Raw genomic sequence first — 22,261 nt, forward strand, 5'->3', positions numbered from 1 at the left:
ACCTGGCTTAAAATTATTTCTAAATGTTAGAATGTGTACCTTTTCATGGTCTAATTAGACAATAATTTACCAACCCTAAATGCTGATTCCACAGTGTATTGTTATTGTTGAGAAAAAAAATAACAGTGATTCAGTTGTTTGATGTGTCCCAATTCAGAGATGTGAGAAGTATAGAAAAGTAGTTCTTAAATACATAAAATACTTGCTATATTGAAGTGCTTAAGTAGGTAAACCATGTGAAATAATTAGTATTTTGATTATTGCCATATCATGATTTTTGTCTGAATATTTTATAATTGGTCCTGGAAGATGTTCTTGTGACCGCTGTTACGGTGTCACCTTGTGTCTGCCTGAAGTGATGTGTTTGTATTGCCGGGGACCTTGGCGTCGTCTCCTCGGCTCTTGTTCTTCACAGATGCTGCAGCTGGAGAGGAAGCTGGAGCTGGAGCTTGAGGGTGGTGCTCGAGTTATCGCCTGCCGGTTCCCTTTCCCACACTGGACTCCAGACCACACTGCTGGAGAGGGGGTCGATACCGTGTGGGCATACGACATGGACAGTTTGCGAGGACGGGAAAAGAGGTCTTGAACACGAGCACGTGGGGCCATCCAGTCCACCTCTCGGAGCCCACAGCAGACCGTCCTTGGCACGGGATGAGAAGTCCTGTTGCTGTCCTTACCTGGAGAGAATGAACAGGAGCTCAGAAGAACTTCTAGGTGTAAAGACAATTTCATGTAGCCTGGGTTAGCCTTGGATTTTCTGTGTAGCTTAGAATGGCTTGAACTTCTGATCCTTTCTCCTCTACCTTCCCAGTAAAATTTGCTCTTAGTGGAATATTTTGAATGGGTTTACTACCTTTTCATACCCTAGGATGCTTGAAGATGCAGATACTGAGCTGTGTTTGTGGGCCAGACGGATCTCATCTCGCAGCAGCGTGGTTTAATGCCACAGAAGGGAAGGGGGGCTCATGCAGACATCTGCAGTTTCCTGGACTTTTGTTCACGAGTGCGATTTATCTCCTTTCTGTAGTTTGTAGCTAAATTAATTTTCTAAAAGGTTCAGAGAGTGGCATTTGTATTTTATAATATCTATAAGGACTATTTTGCCCTAATGCTGGTGACTTTCTATACTTTGTTGATTGAATCTGTACATGTCCACCTGTGTGTAAACAGACGGTGTAACATGCACATGTTTTAAACTGGGGGAATTGTGACAGATTGCACGTGGCTTTAATTGGCAGTGTGGTCCATTTGCTGTCATTGTGTCCTTTGAGTGGCATCTTGGACCTTACGAGGCATCGGGAGAAGCTGGTTAGTGAGGGCTTTGCAGTGGCTGCTTGAGCTCTGCAGTGACTTCCTGTCTCTCAGCCTTGGTGTCTGCTACCAGGACAGTGGTACACCGAACATGGATCCATTTTTAAAATCTGCTGCACAGTCTTTGGTCTGTAAGTGAGAGTCACATTTTAGAGCTGAGAGAAAGATTATCCAGGGAAGTGCAGATTATTTCTATTAGCCCCTTCTCTTATGTTATGAGAACAGCCATTTATTTAACATTTCCCTCTTAGGAGAAAAAGACTTGACTGACTTAGAAAGCAGGCAAGTTAGGGGAATCCTTTGATTGTGAGTAGGCAGGCTTCATAGATCTGAAAACAATGTTGAATGGTGGCTCAGCAACTCAACTCATCAGCTCCTGTAGGAAAAGGACCAGCTCTGCTCCTACACCTGGGACCTAAATCCCAGGCTGTCCTAATGAGGATTTAATTTTAAAAGGTAGCTGAATATTTAGCTAAACTGATAGAAATAGGAGCGTTTGATAGTTTTCTGTTGAGGACCAACTGGAGACACATGCATCTGTCACTCATTCATCACAGGCGTGATGTCTGTGGAAACTCCGCTGATTCATAATGAGAAGACATGCCTGGCTCCTGGCCTCCGGAGTGTCTTCTGTAGAAGGCAGAAACACTGTAAATTTCAGTGTGTGTGTGTGTGTGTGTGTGTGTGTGTGTGTGTGTGTGAGTGTGTGAGGTTCTCTGAGGAAATGGGAGCTTTGTATGTTTATGAGGAGACCATGGAGAGTATGAAATCATTTGTTGACCACCACCATCTTCCACTTTCCAGGTCTCTGGTTTTACTGTGAGTTCTGTGTGGATGGGTGGTTTTGGTGGAAGCACAGACCTTGCTGTCCATCTTCTGCTCTAGGTACTGCCATAATAGTCTAGGCACACATTGAGAAGCGGTATGGCTGCCCCTTGTCAGGCATCTGTAGTGAGTGGATGTGGGCTCTGTACCTCGGAGGTGTTCCGCAGTTTTCTGTGTTTCTGATGGGTTTGTAAAGATGCCTGCTGCAGCCATTTATAACTCACCATTGTCCCTTTCACGTGGTAAGCAGCAACTGATGCCAGGTCCCGCGACCTCTGAGTGTTATAGAAGTGTGCTGACACCTCTGTGAGGTCATGAGCTAGATGACGCTTTAAGTAAACAGCGCGGTGAGGACTTTTGAACCGGAAGATACTTCTCCTCTGTGGCTAGTTTGAATTTTTGTCAGTTACCAGGTAAAAGACACCAATCAAGTTTGCTCCTGAGAGCTGTTTGAATGTCAAAATTAGGTTCATGTCTGAACAGATTGGAATCAGCAACCAGTGCCAACTTGATAAAATCCAAAGCTAAGAAGACAGAATGGCAGCCAGGGTGAGGTCCTGCCAGCATGTGTAAGGCCCAGTGCCACTCCTTGCTCACACATGCTTTGATCCAAGCTTGCTCATGAGCACGAGCTGCTCCTCACCAGGCTCATCTGCCCTGGCATTAGGCTGTGTTGATTGACATTGGAGAGCCTTGAGGGTCCTCAGAAGATGTAGACAAGAAGTCCACGCCCAGTTGACACGTTCTCCACGGAGTCACCTGACATTAGGCTTGCCCTGGATCTGGAAGTTCCTTCTGTAGACAGAAAGCAGAAGCTGGACAGCCACTTGGTGGGGATGTTGCAGAAACAATGTTTGCAGCATGCCTGAGTCACAGATGAACCAAAGCGATGTTTTATTCCACTTTCTGTAGGGCCTGTGGAATCATTTGAACAGACCTCTAACGTCAGTATAATAAGATGGAACATAATTCTGTAATTCTGATAGAGCTTCCCATCCCTACAAATGTAAGTTGCTCATTACTGTTTTTCACTATAGGTCTGCAGAAAAGATGGTCAGAATATTGGGATGCTGGTGAATCAAGTTAAATCATACCAGAACAGCAATGATGTGTGAGGCGTCAGGAAAGCTGGGCTCAAAAATTTCAGGACTGGGGGTTAGCTAGATTAGGTGTAACTCATTAAAAAAAAATCTTTTTACATTACATTTGTATGTGTGCATGGTATGTGTGAGGGTACCATTGGACACATGTGAAGATCGGTTCTGTGTGAATACGTGGGTCCTAGGGATCCAACAGTTCATCAGGCTTGTGTGGCAAGGGCCTTTACTCACTGAGCCTTTTGCTGGCTCATGGGCATAGTTCTTGAAGCCTCTTGTCAGCATAGGTCACTAATGGTCCCTCATCCTCCCTTAAGGGACACTGTCTACTATCTCTCTTGTCAAGAGAGCAACCATATGGGATCCAAACATCCTTCCAAACCTCCCACAATCAGTTGGAACATGGTTGAGTATCTGAGTTGAGTCTGGACACTCTTGGCGGGTGGACTGTTTGCTGGCAGAAAGAAGGGAGGAATTACTTGGACTCTGTTAGACTAGGGTACAGAAAGACGGTACAGACATCATAGTCAAGGGCTGAGACTGAGGCCAGAGAAACTTCAGTGTCTATTGGAAGGACAAGTAAACAGACTCCTGAGCAGGTCCACATGTCATAGTCCCAGTTGGGAGAAGTCAGGTCACAGGACCAGAGAGACCCTTTGGAACAGAGCCTAGTCTGCCTTCATTTGCTCTGATGGAGTAAACTGCTCTTGGAAGGATTCTATTTATAAAATAGGTAACTTTTAGAGCTAATGAAAATACCACTTGCCAAAATAGGTATTAAGCACAGGGAACTTACTATCCCTAAGACAGCGTGGACCATATACTTAAACAGGAAGGCAGCTATTTGTCTAAACAAAAGGGTAGCTGCATCTAAATAGCACAGTAATGTCTCTCAGCTTGGAAACCTCCAGTGGTTTGAAAGTCCTCTTAGGCAGAACACCTTCCTTTAGATTGAGGTGCTCTGTAATAATGACACATTACGATTCTCTTGGAAGCAGCACACTTGTGACTCAATGAACTGATGCAAATTGAACATGAACAAAAGGACCATATAAGTTTTATAGGTGGGGAAATTAGATGTCTTATTTTTCTAATTTAATATTATAGTGTGAACATTATCCAGGAAGGACTGATCAAACAATGGCTCATTGATCTCCAGGTTTAGTCCAAGGGTGGAAGGGAGACATTGAGTTAGTTTTCCTCTCTGTCATAGTGCGATAGAAAATAAGCGTCAAGTCCAAGTCTTTAGGAAAACACAAGCTCCAGAAAAGTCTCAGAACTGCACATATCTCTGCAATTTGGTGGGTACGTTTAGGTAGTGGGGCCTTCCAGGGTTTGTTGTAACCTCAACTCGTGTGTGGGGGAGGGGGCGGGGGGGGGGTGTGCGCGAGCGCAGAATGACTGTGGCAGAACTAAATCCTCGAGTGTAAGTATCAAATTGTGCCCCCCACAACTGGTCCCTGGTGTGTTACAGATCATTTTATCACATGGCCTTTTGTTCACATAGCCACTTTTGTTTGACTTAAGCCGTGGATTACTTATTGTTCTCTTCAAAGGTATTCACATTTTGTCAAAGACTCTCCTTAATGTAAGTTTGATTTTGGTAAGACTGAAGAAAGCTAATTTGTAATGGGGAAATATCAGGTTCATTTCTGCAGTTCCTGCTCACCACGCTGTATACCTGTGGCAGTTCAGAAAGGCAAAGCTGGCCCACTGTGAGTTTTCTCTTCCTGAACACGTTAGTGATGAGAAGTCTACAGCTGAGAAACTACAGTGATGGCTGCCATTATATGTTAACTGTCCACCACAGGCTTTAGCACAGGAGGATTTCATGGGTGTGTTGGAACAGCCATAATTTCACACATGGGAGATGGAGGCGGAAGGTCATACATACTCAGATACACAGCAAATTCAAGGGCAACCTAGATTATATGCAACCTTATTTCAAAAAAAAAATGGGGAAAGAAAATTATCACGTGAGCTTTGCAATGTAGATATGACATTTCTCTGTTGGATAAATTAAGGCATGTAGTTATGCCACATTTGGCAAGGCACACGCAGTGCTTAAATCTCCTAATGCTGGCTGACAGTAGAGACACACATGTGTGTTTCTTATTTGTACATCTTGGCCAGGGCATGGGGAAGGCACTGCTGCTGCTGTGAGCCAATCCCTTTGACTGCATGAGCTCATTATTAGCAGCGTCTGTGTAGCTCCAAGGCTTGGGTTCTGAGCCTCTTTGAATCAGGCTTCCTTTGGTAGGCAAAGGGCGATCCTTGATTGAAGGCATGTGCTGGAGGATGAAGCTGGGGGTCTGATGGACTTCTACGCACTTTAAAGAAGGTTAGCAAAGCAGTATCTTCTAAGAACAGAACTGCTTTAAAGTTTCCTCACAGACACTCTGGGCAAACATATCACCCATATTAGAAAAATCAACATGGCATGCACATATATGTGTCTATTAGCTGGAGCTGCTGTGACGTACACAGACTGGGAGTTAAACAACAGAAATGGATTCCTCATCTCTGGAGACAGGAGTCTAAAGTGCCAGTACTGATGGGGTTGGTTTCTCTGGAGGCTTCTCTCCTAGGCTTATGGATAGCTCCCTTCTTGCTGTGTCTTCATGTAAATTTTCCTGTGTCCATGTCCGGTGTCTCACTGTGTCCCTAGTCTGCTCTCCTAGTATGGAAACCAGACAGATTAGGGCTCACTCTAATGACCCATTTAAACTTCCTCATGTGTGTTGAGGCATGCATGTCTATGTGCTGGTATGTGCACATGTATGTGCATGCTTCTGCGGGAGTCAAAGGTTCATGTTGAGTGTCTTCCTCTGTGATCTTCACCTTTATTTTTTGAGACAAGGTTTCTCATTGAACCTAAGTTATGGATTTGGCTGAATTTGGTAGCAAGTCCCCAGTGTCCTCCTACCTCTGTCCTCCCCACCCTCCCAGTACTAGAGTTACAGATGTCCACTGTCATGTCTAGTCTTTTTACATGTATGCTGGGGTCCAAACTCACGTCCTCATGTCTGCCAACACTCATTGAGTCATCTCCCCATTTACTCTGTTTCCAAACAGTGTCACACTACGTGATACCGGGTGATAAAAGATCAGCATGCACATTTGGGACTATGATGGCTAAACCTCATTGTCAGCTTGATAGGACTTAGTGTCCTCTAGAGAAAGACACCTTAGGTATATCCGTGAAGATGTTTCCAGAGAGTTCTAATTGAGGAAGGAAGACCCATCCTGAATGTAAGCAGAACTGTTACATGATGTGAGGTACTGGGCTGAGAAAAGAAGAGTGGACACCAGCATTCACTTCTCTGTGCTTGCTAACTGCAGGTGTGATGTGACCAGCTGCTCCAAGCCTCTGCTGCCCCACAGAGATGTGCTGCACCTTCACACTGTGAGCCATAATAAATCCTTGCCTTAAATTGCTTTTGTGACATATTTTGTCACAGTAGAGAAAAAAGTAGTCAATACAGAAAATTGTTACCAGAAGTGGGGTAATTGCTGTGCTAAAACCTTATATGATTTAGATATGTTTTTGTTTGTTTGTTTTTTGTTTTTTTGAGACAAGGTTTCTCTGTAGCTTTGGAGCCTGTCCTGGAACTAGCTCTTATAGACCAGGCTGGCCTTGAACTCACAGAGATTCACCTGCCTCTGCCTCCCAAGTGCTCAGATTAAAGGCATGCACCACCACCTGGCTGTGATCTTTGAAACTAGGTTATGGGATGGATGTAGAAGAATTTGGAGTTTTGGCCTAATAAAGACATAGAATGCTGCAAGCAGAGCTTAATGGGACATCTGGGCAGAGTTTGGAAGACCAGAATGTGGAGAGATGCAGACTGTAAAGACTCAGTTTCTGAGGTTTCATGCAGGAATAAGGGCTCTACCAGAAATGAATGACTGACCATTTGTCTTGTATTCCAACAAAGAATCTGGCTACATTCGGCCTGTGTTTCAAGAAATAGACTGAGGCTAAATTAAAAATTAATGGACTAATTTATTTAGTAGAAGAATCTTGACAGGCTAGCACTCAGATTTTGGAGTGGCTATTGCTCACTTCCTTATCCAGGTAGACAGAGAGGGAGCAACAACTGGAGAGGAAAGATGGAAGATGTGTAGTTTGGTGAGGAAAGGAGTCTGAGTGAGGTTACAGTTGTGAACAAGGTAAATAGGGAATATAAGAGCTGTTGCTGAAGAGATTAGCCCTATGTTGGTTTGAATGAGAATGTCTTCATACTATTGGACATTTGAACATTTGATCACCAGTTGGTGACCCTGTTAGGTTTACAAGGTGTGACGTAGATAGTGGAACTGTGTCACTGGGGTGAAGACTTTGAGAATTCCTGGTTTGTCCTCTGCTTCCTGCATGCTTTTCAAGATGTGAACCCTCAGCGTCCTGCTCCAGCTTCCATGCCTGCCACTCTTCACCATGATGAGCTCTTACCCTTCTGGAACCACAAACTCCTATAACCCCTTTCTTCTCTAACTTGGTCACAGTGTTTTCTCACAGCAGTGGAAAGATGATGAATGTAAGCACCACTAAGGAGAGACCATTCATTTGCACTGGGCCACTACGAGAAATGCCCTGATGTCGATACTCTACCCCTCAAAGGCTTTAACTTGTGAAAGTGCAGATTCATTTGTCTGGAGAGAGCCTGAACCTAAAATGGCGCTGCAGAGGATCCCTGCTCAAAACTAACTGCCTAGGGTAGTGCTTACCAACGTTAATCCTTGAGGGCATACAGAGCTCAGGAGGCCAGGATGTGTCTCAGGCTGGCAGCAGGACTTGGGAGCCTTAGCCACATGAAACTACTCTTTTTGTCAGACATGATAAATGCACAATGGAGGGGGTCATGGAGACTTGAACTAAGGGTCCAGGAAATGTGAGGCATTACCTGCTGAGGCCACTGTTATGTAATGCATCACAAGGAGCAGTTATCTGATAGGCCACTGCAGAAAGTGGTGAAGGTGAAGTCCAAGTTACAGTGGAGACTGCAGGATGTTGAGATGCCAGGGTCATGGGCTATCTACTAAGAAAAACTGCAGGCATAGAGTAGAGTTGGCCAAAGAGAGATCACACGTGCTGTGAATGACACAACCGGAGGGCTACGTCTACTAAGGCTGTTTGGAGCCTGGATAATTATTCATCTGCTACAAGTGGAGTTGGAGGTATTCGCCTGTTGGGCACTGGTGTAACCTTTCGAAGGTGTGGTCTAGCTGAAGAAAGTCAGGTCACTGGTCACATTCCCTGGAAGGGAATTTGGGAGAATCAGCCTCTTCCTGTTTCTCTTTGGCTTCTTGGCCACCCTGGGATGAATGACTTCTACTGTGTTCCTCCTCTTCCCTATTTGATGTCAGGCTTCGCTGCAGGCTCAGAACTATGGGTCTAAGCTACCATAGACTAAAAGTCTGCAAAACCATGATCCAAAACAAATGTTTTCTTTGTAAGTCAGATGTTGTGTCATAGCAATACAAAACTACCTAGCAAATTGACTTTTTGTTAAAGGATAAACATTTAAGTTTATAATCCAAATAGAAGATTAGCTTTGATTTATAAAAGAGATGTGTGGTAGTTTGAATGTAATTGCCCCGTAATCTCTTAGGGAGAGGTACTATAAGGAGGTGTGGCTTTGTTGGAGTGAGTGTGTCTTATTGGAGGAAGTGTGTCACTGTGCTGGTGGGTTTTGTGGTTTCCTGTGCTCAGGATACCACTCAGTGTATCAGTTGACTTCCTGCTGCCTGCCTATCAAGATGTAAGAACTCTCAGCTCCACCACCATATCTGTCTGCACACTGCCATGCTCCTCATCATGACAATAATGTACTGAACCTCTGAAATTGTAAGTGAGTCCCCTCAGTTAAATGTTTCTTTGTAAGAGTTGTGATGGTCATAGAATCTCTTCATAGCAATGAAAACCCTAATGCAGAAGCTTGTACCAAGAACTGGGGTATTGCTGAGATAGAATTGACCACATGGAGTTTGTTTGGAGGAACTTTGACTTTGGTGCTTTGAGTTATGAAAGCAGTGGATGCTTTAAGCACTGCTTAATGGGCCATACTAGTAGGAGCATGGAAGACGGTGGTGCTGAGGGTTATTTGAACTATGGGGGCTCACTGAAGAGGTTTCAGAAGAGAAGAATTTTAGTATATTGACTAGAGATTGGTCTCGTGATATTTTGGTGAAAAAAGTAGCTGTCTTTTGCCCTTGTCTGAAGAGTCTGCCTGAGGCTAAACTGAAGAGTTTTGAATTAATTCCAATGGCAGAAGAAATCACAAAACAGCCTGGTATATACTCTGTTGTGTGGACGTTAATAGTAATTCTAATGAAGATTTAAAAGCAGAGCAGGGTAAATTACAAAATGTAAATTTTTAAGGAGAAAAAGAACATGAGGAAGTGAAATGCAGTTAAGTCCTATGTTCAAGGAGATAAATGGATTAAGAAATGGAATAAATGGAGTGGTGACCTCAGGGCAAAATCCTACCAAGCTAACTTTCCAACTTATGGAAAGAAACTAAAGAAAAGTTTAGAGCCAGCTGTGGCGGGGCACACCTTTAATCTCAGTACTCCAGAGCCAGAGACTGGCATATCTCTGAGTTTGAGGCCAGCCTGGTCTACAGAGATGGCTCAGTGGTTAAGAGCACTTCTTATTCTTCCAAAGGTTCTGTGTTCAATTCCCAGCAATTACATGGTGGCTCACAACCGTCTGTAATGAGATCTGGTTCCTTCTTGAGGAGGGGACCTGGTCAGTCATCCTCATCAACTTAGATCATGATGCCCAATATGGACAAGTTCAACAGAACCATCATATAAGGTCTGCCCATGCATACTTCAGCATTGCCAGGGCATAAATTTCATTTTATTTCATTTTGGTTTATAGAGCAAGTTTCAGGACAGCCAAGTTTAGGCAATGAAAGAGAGAAAGCTGGTGAAGATGTCATGGAATGAGGGGCCATGTTCCAGCCCTAGTAAGCAACAGAACTTAGTGACAACTTTAGCCATGGAGTGGTTCTGGCTTTATCATTAAGGATAGAAGGAAAGAAGGAAAGAATTATGGAATACAGTTGCTGAGGCCAGGCATGTGTCAGGGGTGTCCCTGAATGGAGGCCTAGAGTGGTCATTGCCTAAAGCTGTGAAGTTGAAGCCTGGATTGCCTTGGAGAACCCAAGATGTTAGAGGTGGCAGAGTCGTGGGAAACCTGTTGAGAGCTGTTAGCAGAGGAGAACCAACCCAAGAGAAAGAAGTGTTTTGCAGTCAAATCTGAACAGATTTGGAGATCTGATGAGCATTTTGACATCAGATGTGGAGATGCAAAGTTTGGAGTTTACCCAGCTGCTTTTGCTTTGGTCCAGTATTTTCCTCACTATGCTTGCTTCCCTACATTTTGGAATGGTAATGTATATTCTTTGACATTATATGTTGTAAGTATGTGATCTGCTTTTTGATTTTGATTTTTCAGGGACTTGCAGTTAAGTGATTGCATAAGTCTCAGAAGAGACTCTGGACTTTGAAACAAGTTTGGGACTGATATTAACTGTGGGGATTCTGAAGTTGGACTAAATGCATTTTGCATTATGATATTGTTACAAGCTTTTGGGGGCCAGGGAGTGGAATGTAGTAGTTTGAATTCAATTGGCCCCCGTAAGTTCATGGGTAGTGGCACTATTAGGAAGTGTGACTTTGTTAGGGTAGGTATGTTTAGAGGAAATGCATCACTGTGGGGTGGGCTTTGAGGTTTCCTTTGCTCAGTATACCAATCAGTGTGTCAGTTGGTTTCCTGTTGACTGCAAGATGTAGGACTCTCAGCTGCAGCGCCACATCTGCCTGCATGCTGGCGTGCTTCCCACTGTGATGATAATGGGCTGAACCTTTGAAACAGTAAGCTGCCACCTCAAACATTTTCCTTATAAGAGTTGCTGTGGCCATGGTGTATCTTCAGAGCAATTGAAACCCTAAGTGAGACAAAATGCAACTTTAAAAAGTCCATATAAATTCAGGGAAAATAGTGACGGCATGGAGCTGAAATATATGCTGATGTGACCATTGGATTGGTCAGTAGTCTCTGGGAATTAGATAGCTGGAGTTCAGGAAGACAAATCCTGATGTGGGATGTCCTTTTGTATGTGTGTTGCTTTATTAGATAATAAATAAACCTGTTTTGGCCAATTGCTTAGCAGAGTAAAGCCAGGTGTGTAATTGAACAGATATATAGAGAGAGTAGGTAGAGTCAAAAAGATGCCATGTAGCTGCCGAAAGAGAAAGATGCTGCTGGAATCTTACCAGTATTCCATAGCCTCGTGGTGATACACAGATTAATAGAAATGGGTTAATTTAAGATGTAAGAGCTAGCTAGGAATATGTCTAAGGTATTGGCTAAAGAGCATTGTAATTAATATAGTTTTTGTGTGAGTATTTGGGTCTGGGCAGCTGGGAAACGAAAGAGCAGTCTCCATTTACAAAATCTGTCAACATGCAGGGTTTCATGAAGACAGAGCCCTGGGTTTCTGTGAGGAGTAGTGGGTAAATAGTATTCACTCATCTTTAAAAATAGTCTGTTGGGTGGGGGTGGCACACACCTTTCATCCCATCGTGTGGGAGGCAGAGACAGGTGGATCTCTGAGTTCGAGGGCAGCCTGGTCTGCAGAGAAAGTTCCAGGTCAACCAGGGCTACACAGAGAACCCTGTCTTGAGAGAATAAAATAATTTTGTGTGTGTGTGTGTGTGTGTGCGCGCGTGCGTGCGTGTGTGCATGTATGTGAAGGTCAGAATATACCATTGTGGAGTTAGTTCTCTCCACATTTACGTTGGTTTCAGTAATCAAATGTGGGTCAATAGCCCTGTGTGGTTTAGTGGCTTTACCTGCTGAGTCATATAGCATGTCTCCTGGTATTTTTTATGTTAGAATCTTTCTTCCCCTTTGATATGCTTTGCCTTCATAATAAAATGAAAATTATAACAGAAAGAAACATAATTTTTGAGATTTAATCAGCAGCCCAAAGAAACAAAAAGTCAGAGTTAGGCAGCAACCAGAGACTCACCAGGAGTGAGAGGAGCAGTGTTGGTATGCCACCTAGAGGTAACAGCTTCCCACTGCCCTCCCTGCTTCACATTCTAGCTCGCTGGTGCTCATGCCCTCCCTCCAGGAGATGGTCGTTTTCCTTCAGTGACTTTGCTTACCTTCTTTGAAAGCTTATGACCAATAACAACTTCAGACCACTACATAAAGGCCAAGGCTTCCTCAGCCCTTAGTGTTGTTTAACAAAGGATCTGTTGGGTAGAAGAGAAACTGTTGTCCATGGATGGTGTTGAATGGAGACCTGAGGCATTGGCTATAAGCAGCTGCCAACACCTGTCTGAAGCACTACCGACTGTAAACTCTGCCAACACCTGTCTGAAGCACAGTGTTCAGGGCTGGGCAGTTCATTCTAAGTCTTCTTTTTGAGACTGAGTTTCACTGTGTAGCCCGGGTTGGCCTGAAAACCCCTGTGTAGAATGGGCTGGTCTTGAACTCATAGAGACTTGCCTGCCTGTGTCTCCTGAATGCTAGGATTAAGGGAGTGCACCACCACACCTGACTCCTACCAACTTTTAAGGCAACCCTTTTTAATGCAGGGCTATACCTCTTATACCTGGTTGAAGCCAGCCACTCTGCCGCTTCCCCTCCCCCATTGCCCTAATTTCATCTTCAGAGCAACCTAGAACATACTGAATGCTTTCTTCATGACTCTGACTTCAGGCATCCAAAGGATACTTCTCCTGCCCCTAGTGAATCTTTCTCCTATTCCCAGTTCTTCTTCAGGCTGCCAACTATTCTTAACTTTAGGCTGTATGCCCTCTGTTCAAGTGACTGATGAAGGTGGACCTAGACCCCAGGCGTCCCCCCACATGGAAAGAGTAGACTCTCCCGTTATCTTCAATCTGTCTTCAAACCAGACCAGGTTGTCATCTCACTCGGATTTCCAGTCCTGCTTCTGGGAAGCCGTATTTCCCACGTGCTATTTGCTTTTGTTTGTTTGTTTGTTTTGTTTTGTTTCTTAGATAAGCCACATAAGTGGAGGTATTTTCTGACCCAAGTGTGTTTTATGTTTCTGAAGCAAGTAAGGACCTTTAAAAGTTTTACCATGTTAGATCTGCCCACTGCTGTGAATTTTTTTAAACACTTTTTTTTAAAAAGATTTATTATTTATTATGTATACAGTGTTCTGTCTGTCTGTATGCTTGCTGGCCAGAAGAAGGCAGCAGATCTCATTACAGATGGCTGTGAGCCACCATGTGGTTGCTGGGAATTGAACTCAGGACCTCTGGAAGAGCAGTCAGTGCTCTTAACCTCCGAGCCATCTCTCCAGCCCCCCACTGCTGTGAATTCTAAGGGCATTTTGTGGGGGAAGCTAATTGAATCACTCATCCTTTGGTTGCCCTGTGTACTTTATGCCAGGTGTTCCCGTCTGTGTTGTTGTGAGAAATAGTCTCGGACTGAATGAGACAAGGATGCTGTCAGATTCTAGATCTTTCCACTGCACCATTCTGTTTGGCTCCGTCGACGGCACTTTAGAAGGTTGCTCTTCTAGTAAGTGGTCTACTTGGGGTGCTTCTTGCAGGGGGTCTCAATTCTAAAAGCCACGAAGGTGAGTATGTCACCAGGATGTCAGCCTTCCATGGTCGGTTTGGAGCAGCAATCCTGCCCGCATCTGGTGTGGGAGAATTGTCTGTAATCTGTCAATCATGTATTTCAATAAAACGCTGATTGGCCAGGCAGGAAGTATAGGCAGGTCAACCAGACAGGAAGTAGAGGCGGGGCAATGAGAACAGGAGAATTCTGGAAAACAGGAAGCTTCCTCTGCCACTCCTGCGCAGACCACCAAAGAGGCAGGATGTAACTTGCCCAGCTGAGAAAGGTACTGAGCCGTTTGGCTAACGTAGATAAGGATAATGGGGTAACATAAGTTATAAGAGCTAATAAGTAGCCTGACCTAATGGGCCAATCAGTTTATAATCTTATAGAGTCCTGTGTGTGATTTTCTTTGGGATATGCCGGGTGTGGGGTACTGGGCGGGACAAAAACCCCAACAAGCCGGCCCCTTGTGTTACACACATCTTTTAGGTGGTCTGCAGCTGCCCCTGGACTAACCCTGGAGGAGGCTGGCAGGAGGAGGGGACCCCCTGTCTTACCGCGCTACACCCATACTCTTACTAGATTGCTTTTTATCTTCTGTGCTGGGGCTGAAACCCAGGAATTTGCTCATGTGAGGCAAAGGCTCTTCCACCGAGAGAGTTACATCCCTGGATCCACTGTTTCCTTTTTATCCCAGACACTGGTGGCTTTATCCCAGACAATGTAGTCATGCTGATGGCGATCGGCTCCTGTACCTCATACCTTGTCACATACCCCAGCTTCCTGTTGCAGTCTGCAGAACCCCTCAAGTCCTATTGTCCCCACAAGTGAACGCAGGCTCCCTTCGGGCTGACATTTCAGAGCTGATTTTGCTCACTCTTTCCTCTCATGGTAAATGCCAGGCCTCCGTCTCCTCTTGTTTTACATTTTCTCCAGCATCCTCAGTAAGAATTTATCTGCTTTCTTTACAGGTGTGTGCGGGTCTCTGGATAATAGTGCATGTGCTTGCACGCTCGGAGGCTTGGCTGGTATACTGCATCTGCTTACATGCTTGGTGCCTTCACAGCAGGCAGCGGCTGCGCTGTCCCTCTGTGGGTTAAAAATCCCTAGTTGGAATGCATTTTGCTCTTTGTTTGGCTTTTTAATTTTTTACTTTTTTTTTTAACCTTTTTCTGACTATGGAGTTCTAGCCGTGTTAGCTTCTTCCTGGGTTATTGGATCCAAATTAGGAAATTATAATTTTTAAATTGCATTAGTTTATTCATTATGTATGTGATGCACACAGCAGCATGTGGAGGCCAGAGGGTGACTCACGGGAGTTGGTTTTCTCCTGTCATCGTGTGGATCCTGGAGGTCAAACTCAGGCTGCCAGGTTTGGCAGGAAACATCTTTGACTGGTAATCCTGATGGTCTGAAATTTACAATTTTTAATAAAAATTTTTCTTTTAACAAACAATTAGCTAGGAGAATATTTTTTCTACTAGCCATTTTTCCTTGCTTTGTTAATTAAGATTTTTACTTTGAGGTGGTAGAGTCCAGAAGTATGAATTTCATGTTTGCCATGCTCCTGCTTTTATTCCGTGTAACTAACCTTTCCTCTAAACAGTTTTGCATCTGGTGGAGAGTTAAGCTGCCGTTAACGTCCTCTCTCTGACATTCAGCTTGGTGCTGCTTTTGCTGTGTCTTAGACCTCGGGTCCTCCGTGCCCTGGTTTGTGCCGTGCGCTTTTTCTGGCCTCGGTGGAGGATTTTTCCTTCCATAATTTAATTTTTCAGAATTTAGAACTTTAGGTTCCAAGATTCAGGCCGCAGCAAACCCTCCTTGCTTTGCTCACTGTTTGCTAGGTGGCATCTTGTTTTCAGTGTGTGCTGTGTTGGGCCCTGTCTGCTGATACAGCATCTCAGTGGTTTTCAGTAAATGAACGGCAAACATTTCCACCCATTAGTGCTGAGAAGCAAAGAAGAGGAGCCACCCGGGCGCTCAGCACAAATCTGGATGAGATAACTATGCAGTAGATTTATATTTTACTCGGCCTGGTCAAGTGACTCACATGCAGGGGTTTTGTATTTTCAATTGTTTGTCAATGATTTCTTCAATTTTTAATTTTTTTTAAATTTGTTGCCACTTAAGACATGAATTTGACCCTGTACAGGGAGAGTTTCTAGAAATAGAGATGGTTCTGCTTTTTATTTTGAGCAGAAAGAATCCCTATAGATTATATTTAGATTGATATCATTAAATGAACATTTCAGATCATCCATGTGACTACTGGCCAGATCTGACAAACTGCTAACAAGCTTGAAGCAATGCAGATGAATTTTGATAAAGCCTCGCCGCAAAGCAAATGAACAGTCACCAGAACACGAGCCAAAAGGAAGGTTTTTTTGCTCGGCTTGTAGCTGAAGGGAAACGAAGGACCATAATTTGCAATTTTGGGCATTCCCGCTCCCACAGCAGGAGGAGCTTCAAAGCTAGCTTGGTATTTTCTGTCAGTCTTCAGTCCTCTATTCAGAAAAGCTACCAGTCTGTCCTAAGAAACCGGAACTGTCTTCTGTGCATAGGCTGATAATGACGACATATACTAACACTACTGAAATGTGACCTCAGAGTCGGAGGTGTTCGTGGTAAATTATAAACGTCATCCACTTTCATGTTTAAGCTATAATTTGCATGGAAAACCCCACACCCCTTAGTTCCCAGTGCTACGAGTTTTGACAGCTCAGAGTCACGTGATTATCACCACAATTAAGACAGAATGAAGCCATTATTCATAAGATTCCCTTGTGCCCAGCTGAAGATGGCTCCTGTCCCCAACTCCCACCCGGTGACCACCGGTCCGTTTTTTGTGCCTGGACTTGCGTCGTCAAGGATGTTGGATGAGTGACATCATGGAGACATCTCTTTGAACTGGCTCCTTTTACTTGGGCCCATGCATCTGAGATTCCTTCATGTTACTGAGTAGGGTCCATTGTGTGGATGTACCTCGTTTTGCTGACCTATTCATCAGCAGAAGAAGGTTTGCTTTCTTTTCTTTTTCTTTTTGATGGCTACAGATGAAACAGCAGGGGAGGATTGCTCAGGACATGGCAGCTTTCTAGGAAAGCCTGGCAGCTTGTGACAGTAGCAGGTGCCCCCACCTCAGCCCCGGACCCCTTCTTCCTACTGTGTTCTAACTGTGGGACATCTCACATGCTTTTGCTGCCTTGACTGAGGTGTCTGTGTGAAACTTCTGTCTTTTAGAATTCAGATTGTTTTTTCACATTGAACCTTGATAGGTCTTTAATTATAATAGAAATTCTTTTTTTAAAAGATTTGTTTTATTTATTATGTATACAGTGTTTTCTCTGCATGTTTGCCTGCGCCCCAGAAGAGGGCATCAGATCTCATTATACGTGGTTGTAAGCCACCCTGTGGTTACGGGAACTGAACGCAGGAACTCTTTAATGCTCTTAACTTCTGAGCCATCTCTCCCGCTCCTGCAGAATAAAAATTCTTCATCAGGTTTGATTTCCAATATTTTCCCCAGTCTGTGGTGTTTCTTTTTATCACTTAACAATATCCTTTGCAGGGCAGGAGTTTTGAATTTTGATAAAGTCAATATAAATAAGGTTTTTAAATAATTGAATTATGTTCTGGTGGGTGTTCATTAGGAAATCTTTGTCAAGAGCATAGGGCTTTTCCGGGTGTATTTAACTGGAGAAGTTTTATACCTTTTGTTTTGCATTTAGGTCTCTGGTTCACTTTGGGTTAATATTTGTTTATAGAGTGAGGTGTGGTTTAAAGGGTGTGCCTTTGCTGCTGGCTTCTTTCTCACCTGAGTTATTGTAATTTTACCTGTGTTGAAAACCAGCTGATGAGGCCAGGTGTACTGGTGCATACTGTAACCCCAGCAACTGGGGGGCTGAGGCAGGAGGGCTGTCTCAAGTTTAGGCTAGCCAAAATTGTTTTCTTTGTCGTTTTATGGTTTCAGGAGACAAATCTTGCACATATCAGATGTGATTATTTATGGAGCTCTCAGGATTTCCTTAGGCGTAGGGGACACTTCCCACTTCCAGCGGCAAATGCACTCCTAGCTGTGGGCTGTGAACACAGTTTTTATTCAGGTAAGGAAGCTCTCCTCTCGTCCTAGTTAGTTGAGTATTGTTTTCATGAATGGTGTCAGATGCTGTCAAATGCTGTGTGTGTGTCCCTTCTGTCACTATGTCATATCACTTTACAAGAGCTTCATGTATTAAGTCAGTCTTGTGCTCCTAGGATAGACCCCACTCAGTGATGGTGAGGCATTTCTGCATGCTCCTGCAGTTTTTGCATGCTCTAATGCTTAGCTGAGGACTTGGGACTATAGTCATAAATGATGTTGCTTTGTAGCTTTCTTTTCTCATGATGATTTTGTCTGCTTTTGGGATTAGGGTGATTCAGATGTGCTTGGAAAGGTTCCTTTTTCCTTGATATACTTTTGTTATGTTTAATGCAACAGGGTTTCACTCCTCAACCCTGTGTCCCTGGAACTCTGCTTGGAGTCTGACTGGCCTTGAATTTCCAGTGATTCTGCTGTCTTTACCTCCGAAGGACTGCTATTAAAGGCATCAGCCACCACCCCTCCCCTTTTGATGTTTTTGATGTTGATTTTGTGGAATTTTTAAGGCATTGAAAATTTTAAGGCATTATTTTTTTAAACATTTTGTAAAATTCACTAGTGAAGCCATTTACATGTGCTTTCCTTGACCTTGAGAAATGCATCACGTTAATGATTGTATTTTAATATGCTACCCACTTTAATACTTTGCTTACTTACATCTCCTTAGAAACAGCTCAGATCCTGAAAGGCAAATTTTGTTAACAATTGACTGCTTGCAAAACTTTTAGGTTTGTCAGACCACGGAGTTATTTTTGATGGCCTCAGTTCTTTTGATCCGATTAAATTCAGTAATTGAACAAACCCACTCATTTAGCAGACATTTATTGTGCATCCATTATGGGTTAGATTTAGAAGGGAGATTTTGACATGAGGTGATGTTCTCATTTGTTGCTCCTGGAGAGATGTTAACTGAAGTATCTTTTTATCATCCACCCATCTGTCCATTCATCTATCTGTCTGTCTGTCTGTCTGTCCATCTGTCCATCCGTCCTATCTGCATACCTAGTTATATGCTGATAAAAACAAATGTTTCTAATCATTAAAAATATTTATTTGCTTGATGATGATTTATTTGGTAGATATGATTTTAATTTGTTCAACTCTTATTCTTGTAATCTGGTGTTTAATTATTTGTTCCTTTTGGGAAATTTGACTATTTCCACTCGATAATCTCATTGTTTGATAATATCCAAGAAATTATGTAAATTTTCTGTTCTCTTACAGCTTGTTACAGCTGACATTTATTCTTTCAATATTAATTAATATTAATTAAATTGTAATTTAGTAAAGAGGATTTGACCTCACTATTCTAATTAGTAGGTATTTATTCTTGGGAGAATTATTATCACCATGGAGCGAGGAAAATTAGCAGGAAAATAAGATGCAAAGAAACTTTGGTTATTGATGACATGGTAATTTCCTTCTGTACGTATTATTGTTACCATCCGTTAAACAAGCACCAAGGAGATTACTTTTAGGTAGATAAAAGGATCCCTTTCATATGTTAAAAGCAATTTAGCTGATGCCTAAACAGTTAATCGTACTGTTCCCCACTTCAGAGAATTCAGAAGTACTTAGTCTGAGCGAAGTTCTTGAGGTAGAGAGAAGAGACATTCTGCCACTGCAGAGCTGCGAGAAACCTGCTGCAGGATGAATCGTTAATCAGTCTTCAAGGTCCAATTCTTCTTATTGGATTTCCTTCTTTGGGCCACTGACACATCCAGTGAAGGATCATGATTCTATACAATTAATTCCATGACTATAAGGACTGGGAGAAGAGAGGTTATTAATACTCAGGAGGCTTCTGTGCTCCAGTAAAACCATTAAGAAGGAACTAATGTGATAATAAAGTGAAAAGCAATTCAAAACTTATCAGCCTAATAAAGAGTATAACCAAATATCTTATAGCAATAAAAATCTCTGGAAATGGAACAGAGGAAAAAAGTCTTTCCCGCTCAGACTAACAGTGTTATGATGGGTTTGGCCTTTGTTAAATCAGCACGGTATCTTGAAGAGGATATTTGATTATCAGGTGACTTGTAACCATATTCAACAGAGAGTTATGGGTGGGGGTCAGTGTTTGGATGTGTGCCCTACACATACAAAGTCCAGCCACAGCACTGTCTCCTGCCTTTTCTGTGGTTCAGTTAGAAGCAATTCGTCTCACAGCGTGGGAGTGAGTTATACGTGCGTATTGAAATAACACCATTCTGCCAAGAAGCACAGAGTATTTCATCTATATGAAGGGAGTCGGATGTCAAGAAATGCTTTGTGGCAGATGGCAATATGCACAGGCTTCTCATCTTCCATTTTTACAACCCTGAGGGGAAGAGAGGAGAAGGTGATCGGCACCAGGCCGCTAACTCGTTCCTACAGATGCCTGGCTTTCCTTGAAGTGACTGGTGGCCATTCTGTCTCCAGCCTCTGCAGGAGTTACAGGGCATAGCCACCAGAAGCCATTAAGGGGCTGTCACGTGTGATCAGAGTCACAGTGAAGCTGGGCAGGTCCTGCTGTGACTTCTTCCTGTAAAACTCACGGGGCTCCTCTTTGGCATCTCTTTATTTCTTCTATTTCTCCTCCTTTCTCCTCTTCTTTTTACTTTGCTTTTGTGAGACAGGGTCTTACTATATAGCCCAGGCTGATCTAGAACTTTTTATGTAGACTAGGCTAGCCTTAAATTCACAAAGCTCTATCTGCCCCGTGCCCCCAGAATGCTGGGATTAGAGGTTTGCGCCGCCATGGCCCTGTTCTAGCTTTTGTTCCTGTCTCCCACATCTCCCTTGTCCTTCCACGACTCACCTTTTGTATCTTCTGGATCCCAGTATCTCATGACGCTGGGGTCCCCTCTCCCACAAAAACAATGCTGATAAGAGGTGAATTTTTCCACCTCTCTATATCCAAGAATTACAGATTAGAATGAGTTTTAAGAAAATTCGATCCAATTTCTTCATGTTAAATAATAGGCAATGGAAAAAGTGGTGTATTCAAGGTCATAGACCATTGTTGCGTTAGCACAGGGAAGCCTGTGGTCCCAGTGTTCCTTCATGTCTGCCTGGCTGGTTACAGCCAATGCCAGCACATGCTCAAGCCTCTAAATTGCTTGGTGGAGGCATATAAAGCCAGAGAATGAAAGTCATGGCCCATTTCCCTAAAGCATCACCTGGAACTGCCTTGGGGCGGAAAGGATGTGTGGCAGCCAGTCAGTCGCTGCCTCTCTGCTTCCCTCCTCCCTACCCGCCTCTGCTCAGGCTGATGCTGCCCATTCTGAGATTCAAACACATTGCTGTTTTGCCAGCTGCTTCCCCATCGATCCTGCCAAGATGTGTGCTGGACAGCGGCTGGAAGCCTGGCGTGGGAAGACCTGCCTTCTTATTTCTTCTTGCTGGCCCTGGAGTTCGCTGCTTCCTGGAGTCATCTTTTGGAAGCAGCGCTTACTTTCATGTTGCAGTTTCTCCACACGTCTGGAATTGCCTTGGCTCCTCACCTCCCAGTAATGCCAGCAGAGACCTCTTCCTCAGCTCTTGGGGCCCCTCCTCTCAGTTTTGGCTATTTCATAAGCTTAAACTCTGCTTTAGCTGCCCAGGTCTGATGTCTTAGTTACTCTCTGCTTTTTAAAGGAGATCAATATTTGACTGTCATCTCCTCATGTTAAATTCTTAGTTAAACAGTGGGCACACTTTGTTTCTGATCTGAGTGGCACATGTCCCTAGTGATAGAAACACCAATCAGTATCCTCCATCTTTTTAGAATAATCCTGATTATTTGCAGAGTATGCACAAAATGTATTACATATGAAAGAGGACAAGAACAGGAAGGAGCTGCAGACATCTTCGGCAGAGCGTCCCGCCTCCCTGTGGACACTGCCAGCAGCTACTGTGAGGGGCACCACAGTGGGAAGATTTGAGAGGGCGAGCTCAAGGCTTCTTCTGGGAGGGATATGAGGCAAGGCAGGGAACAGTCTGGGCCTTTGTTTCAGGAGATGGAGAAGGTACTTTGGCTGGAGGATAATTTTTTTAAAATATTTATTTATTTGTTATGTATACAATATTCTTTGTGTATGCCTGCAGGCCAGAAAAGGACACCAGACCTCATTATAGATGGTTGTGAACCACCATGTGGTTGCCGGGAATTGAACTCAGGACCTTTGGAAGAGCAGGCAATGCTCTTAACCACTGAACCATCCCTCCAGCCCGAGGATAATTTTTAATTAAAAATTTACTACATTTTATTTAGTGTGTGCATGTGTGTGCTCATATGTGTACGAGAGGCCC

The 22,261-nt window shown here is 43.6% G+C and overlaps 1 protein-coding gene across 7 annotated transcripts in view; it reads left to right on the plus strand.

Annotated features, from left to right (window-relative positions):
* Positions 1-22,058, plus strand: part of Atpsckmt (ATP synthase c subunit lysine N-methyltransferase) — a 42,402-nt gene extending 20,344 nt beyond the window's left edge. For 4 of the 7 annotated variants that reach the window (XM_087896982.1, XM_087896983.1, XM_087896980.1 and 1 more), the window contains exons 5-6: positions 17,822-17,954; positions 21,286-22,058. In XM_087896982.1, the coding sequence (XP_087753108.1) occupies positions 17,822-17,954; positions 21,286-21,587 (435 nt within the window). In that variant the 3' untranslated portion in view covers positions 21,588-22,058. Of the gene's footprint in view, positions 1-415; positions 833-17,821; positions 17,955-21,285 lie in introns of those variants that run through there. The other 3 variants (XM_087896984.1, XM_087896978.1, XM_087896977.1) reach the window with 2 other exon arrangements.
* The last annotated feature ends 203 nt before the right edge of the window (positions 22,059-22,261 follow it).

This window comes from Myodes glareolus, chromosome 15, assembly GCF_982192425.1.
Source record: "Myodes glareolus chromosome 15, mMyoGla1.1, whole genome shotgun sequence".
NCBI lineage: Eukaryota > Metazoa > Chordata > Mammalia > Rodentia > Cricetidae > Myodes > Myodes glareolus.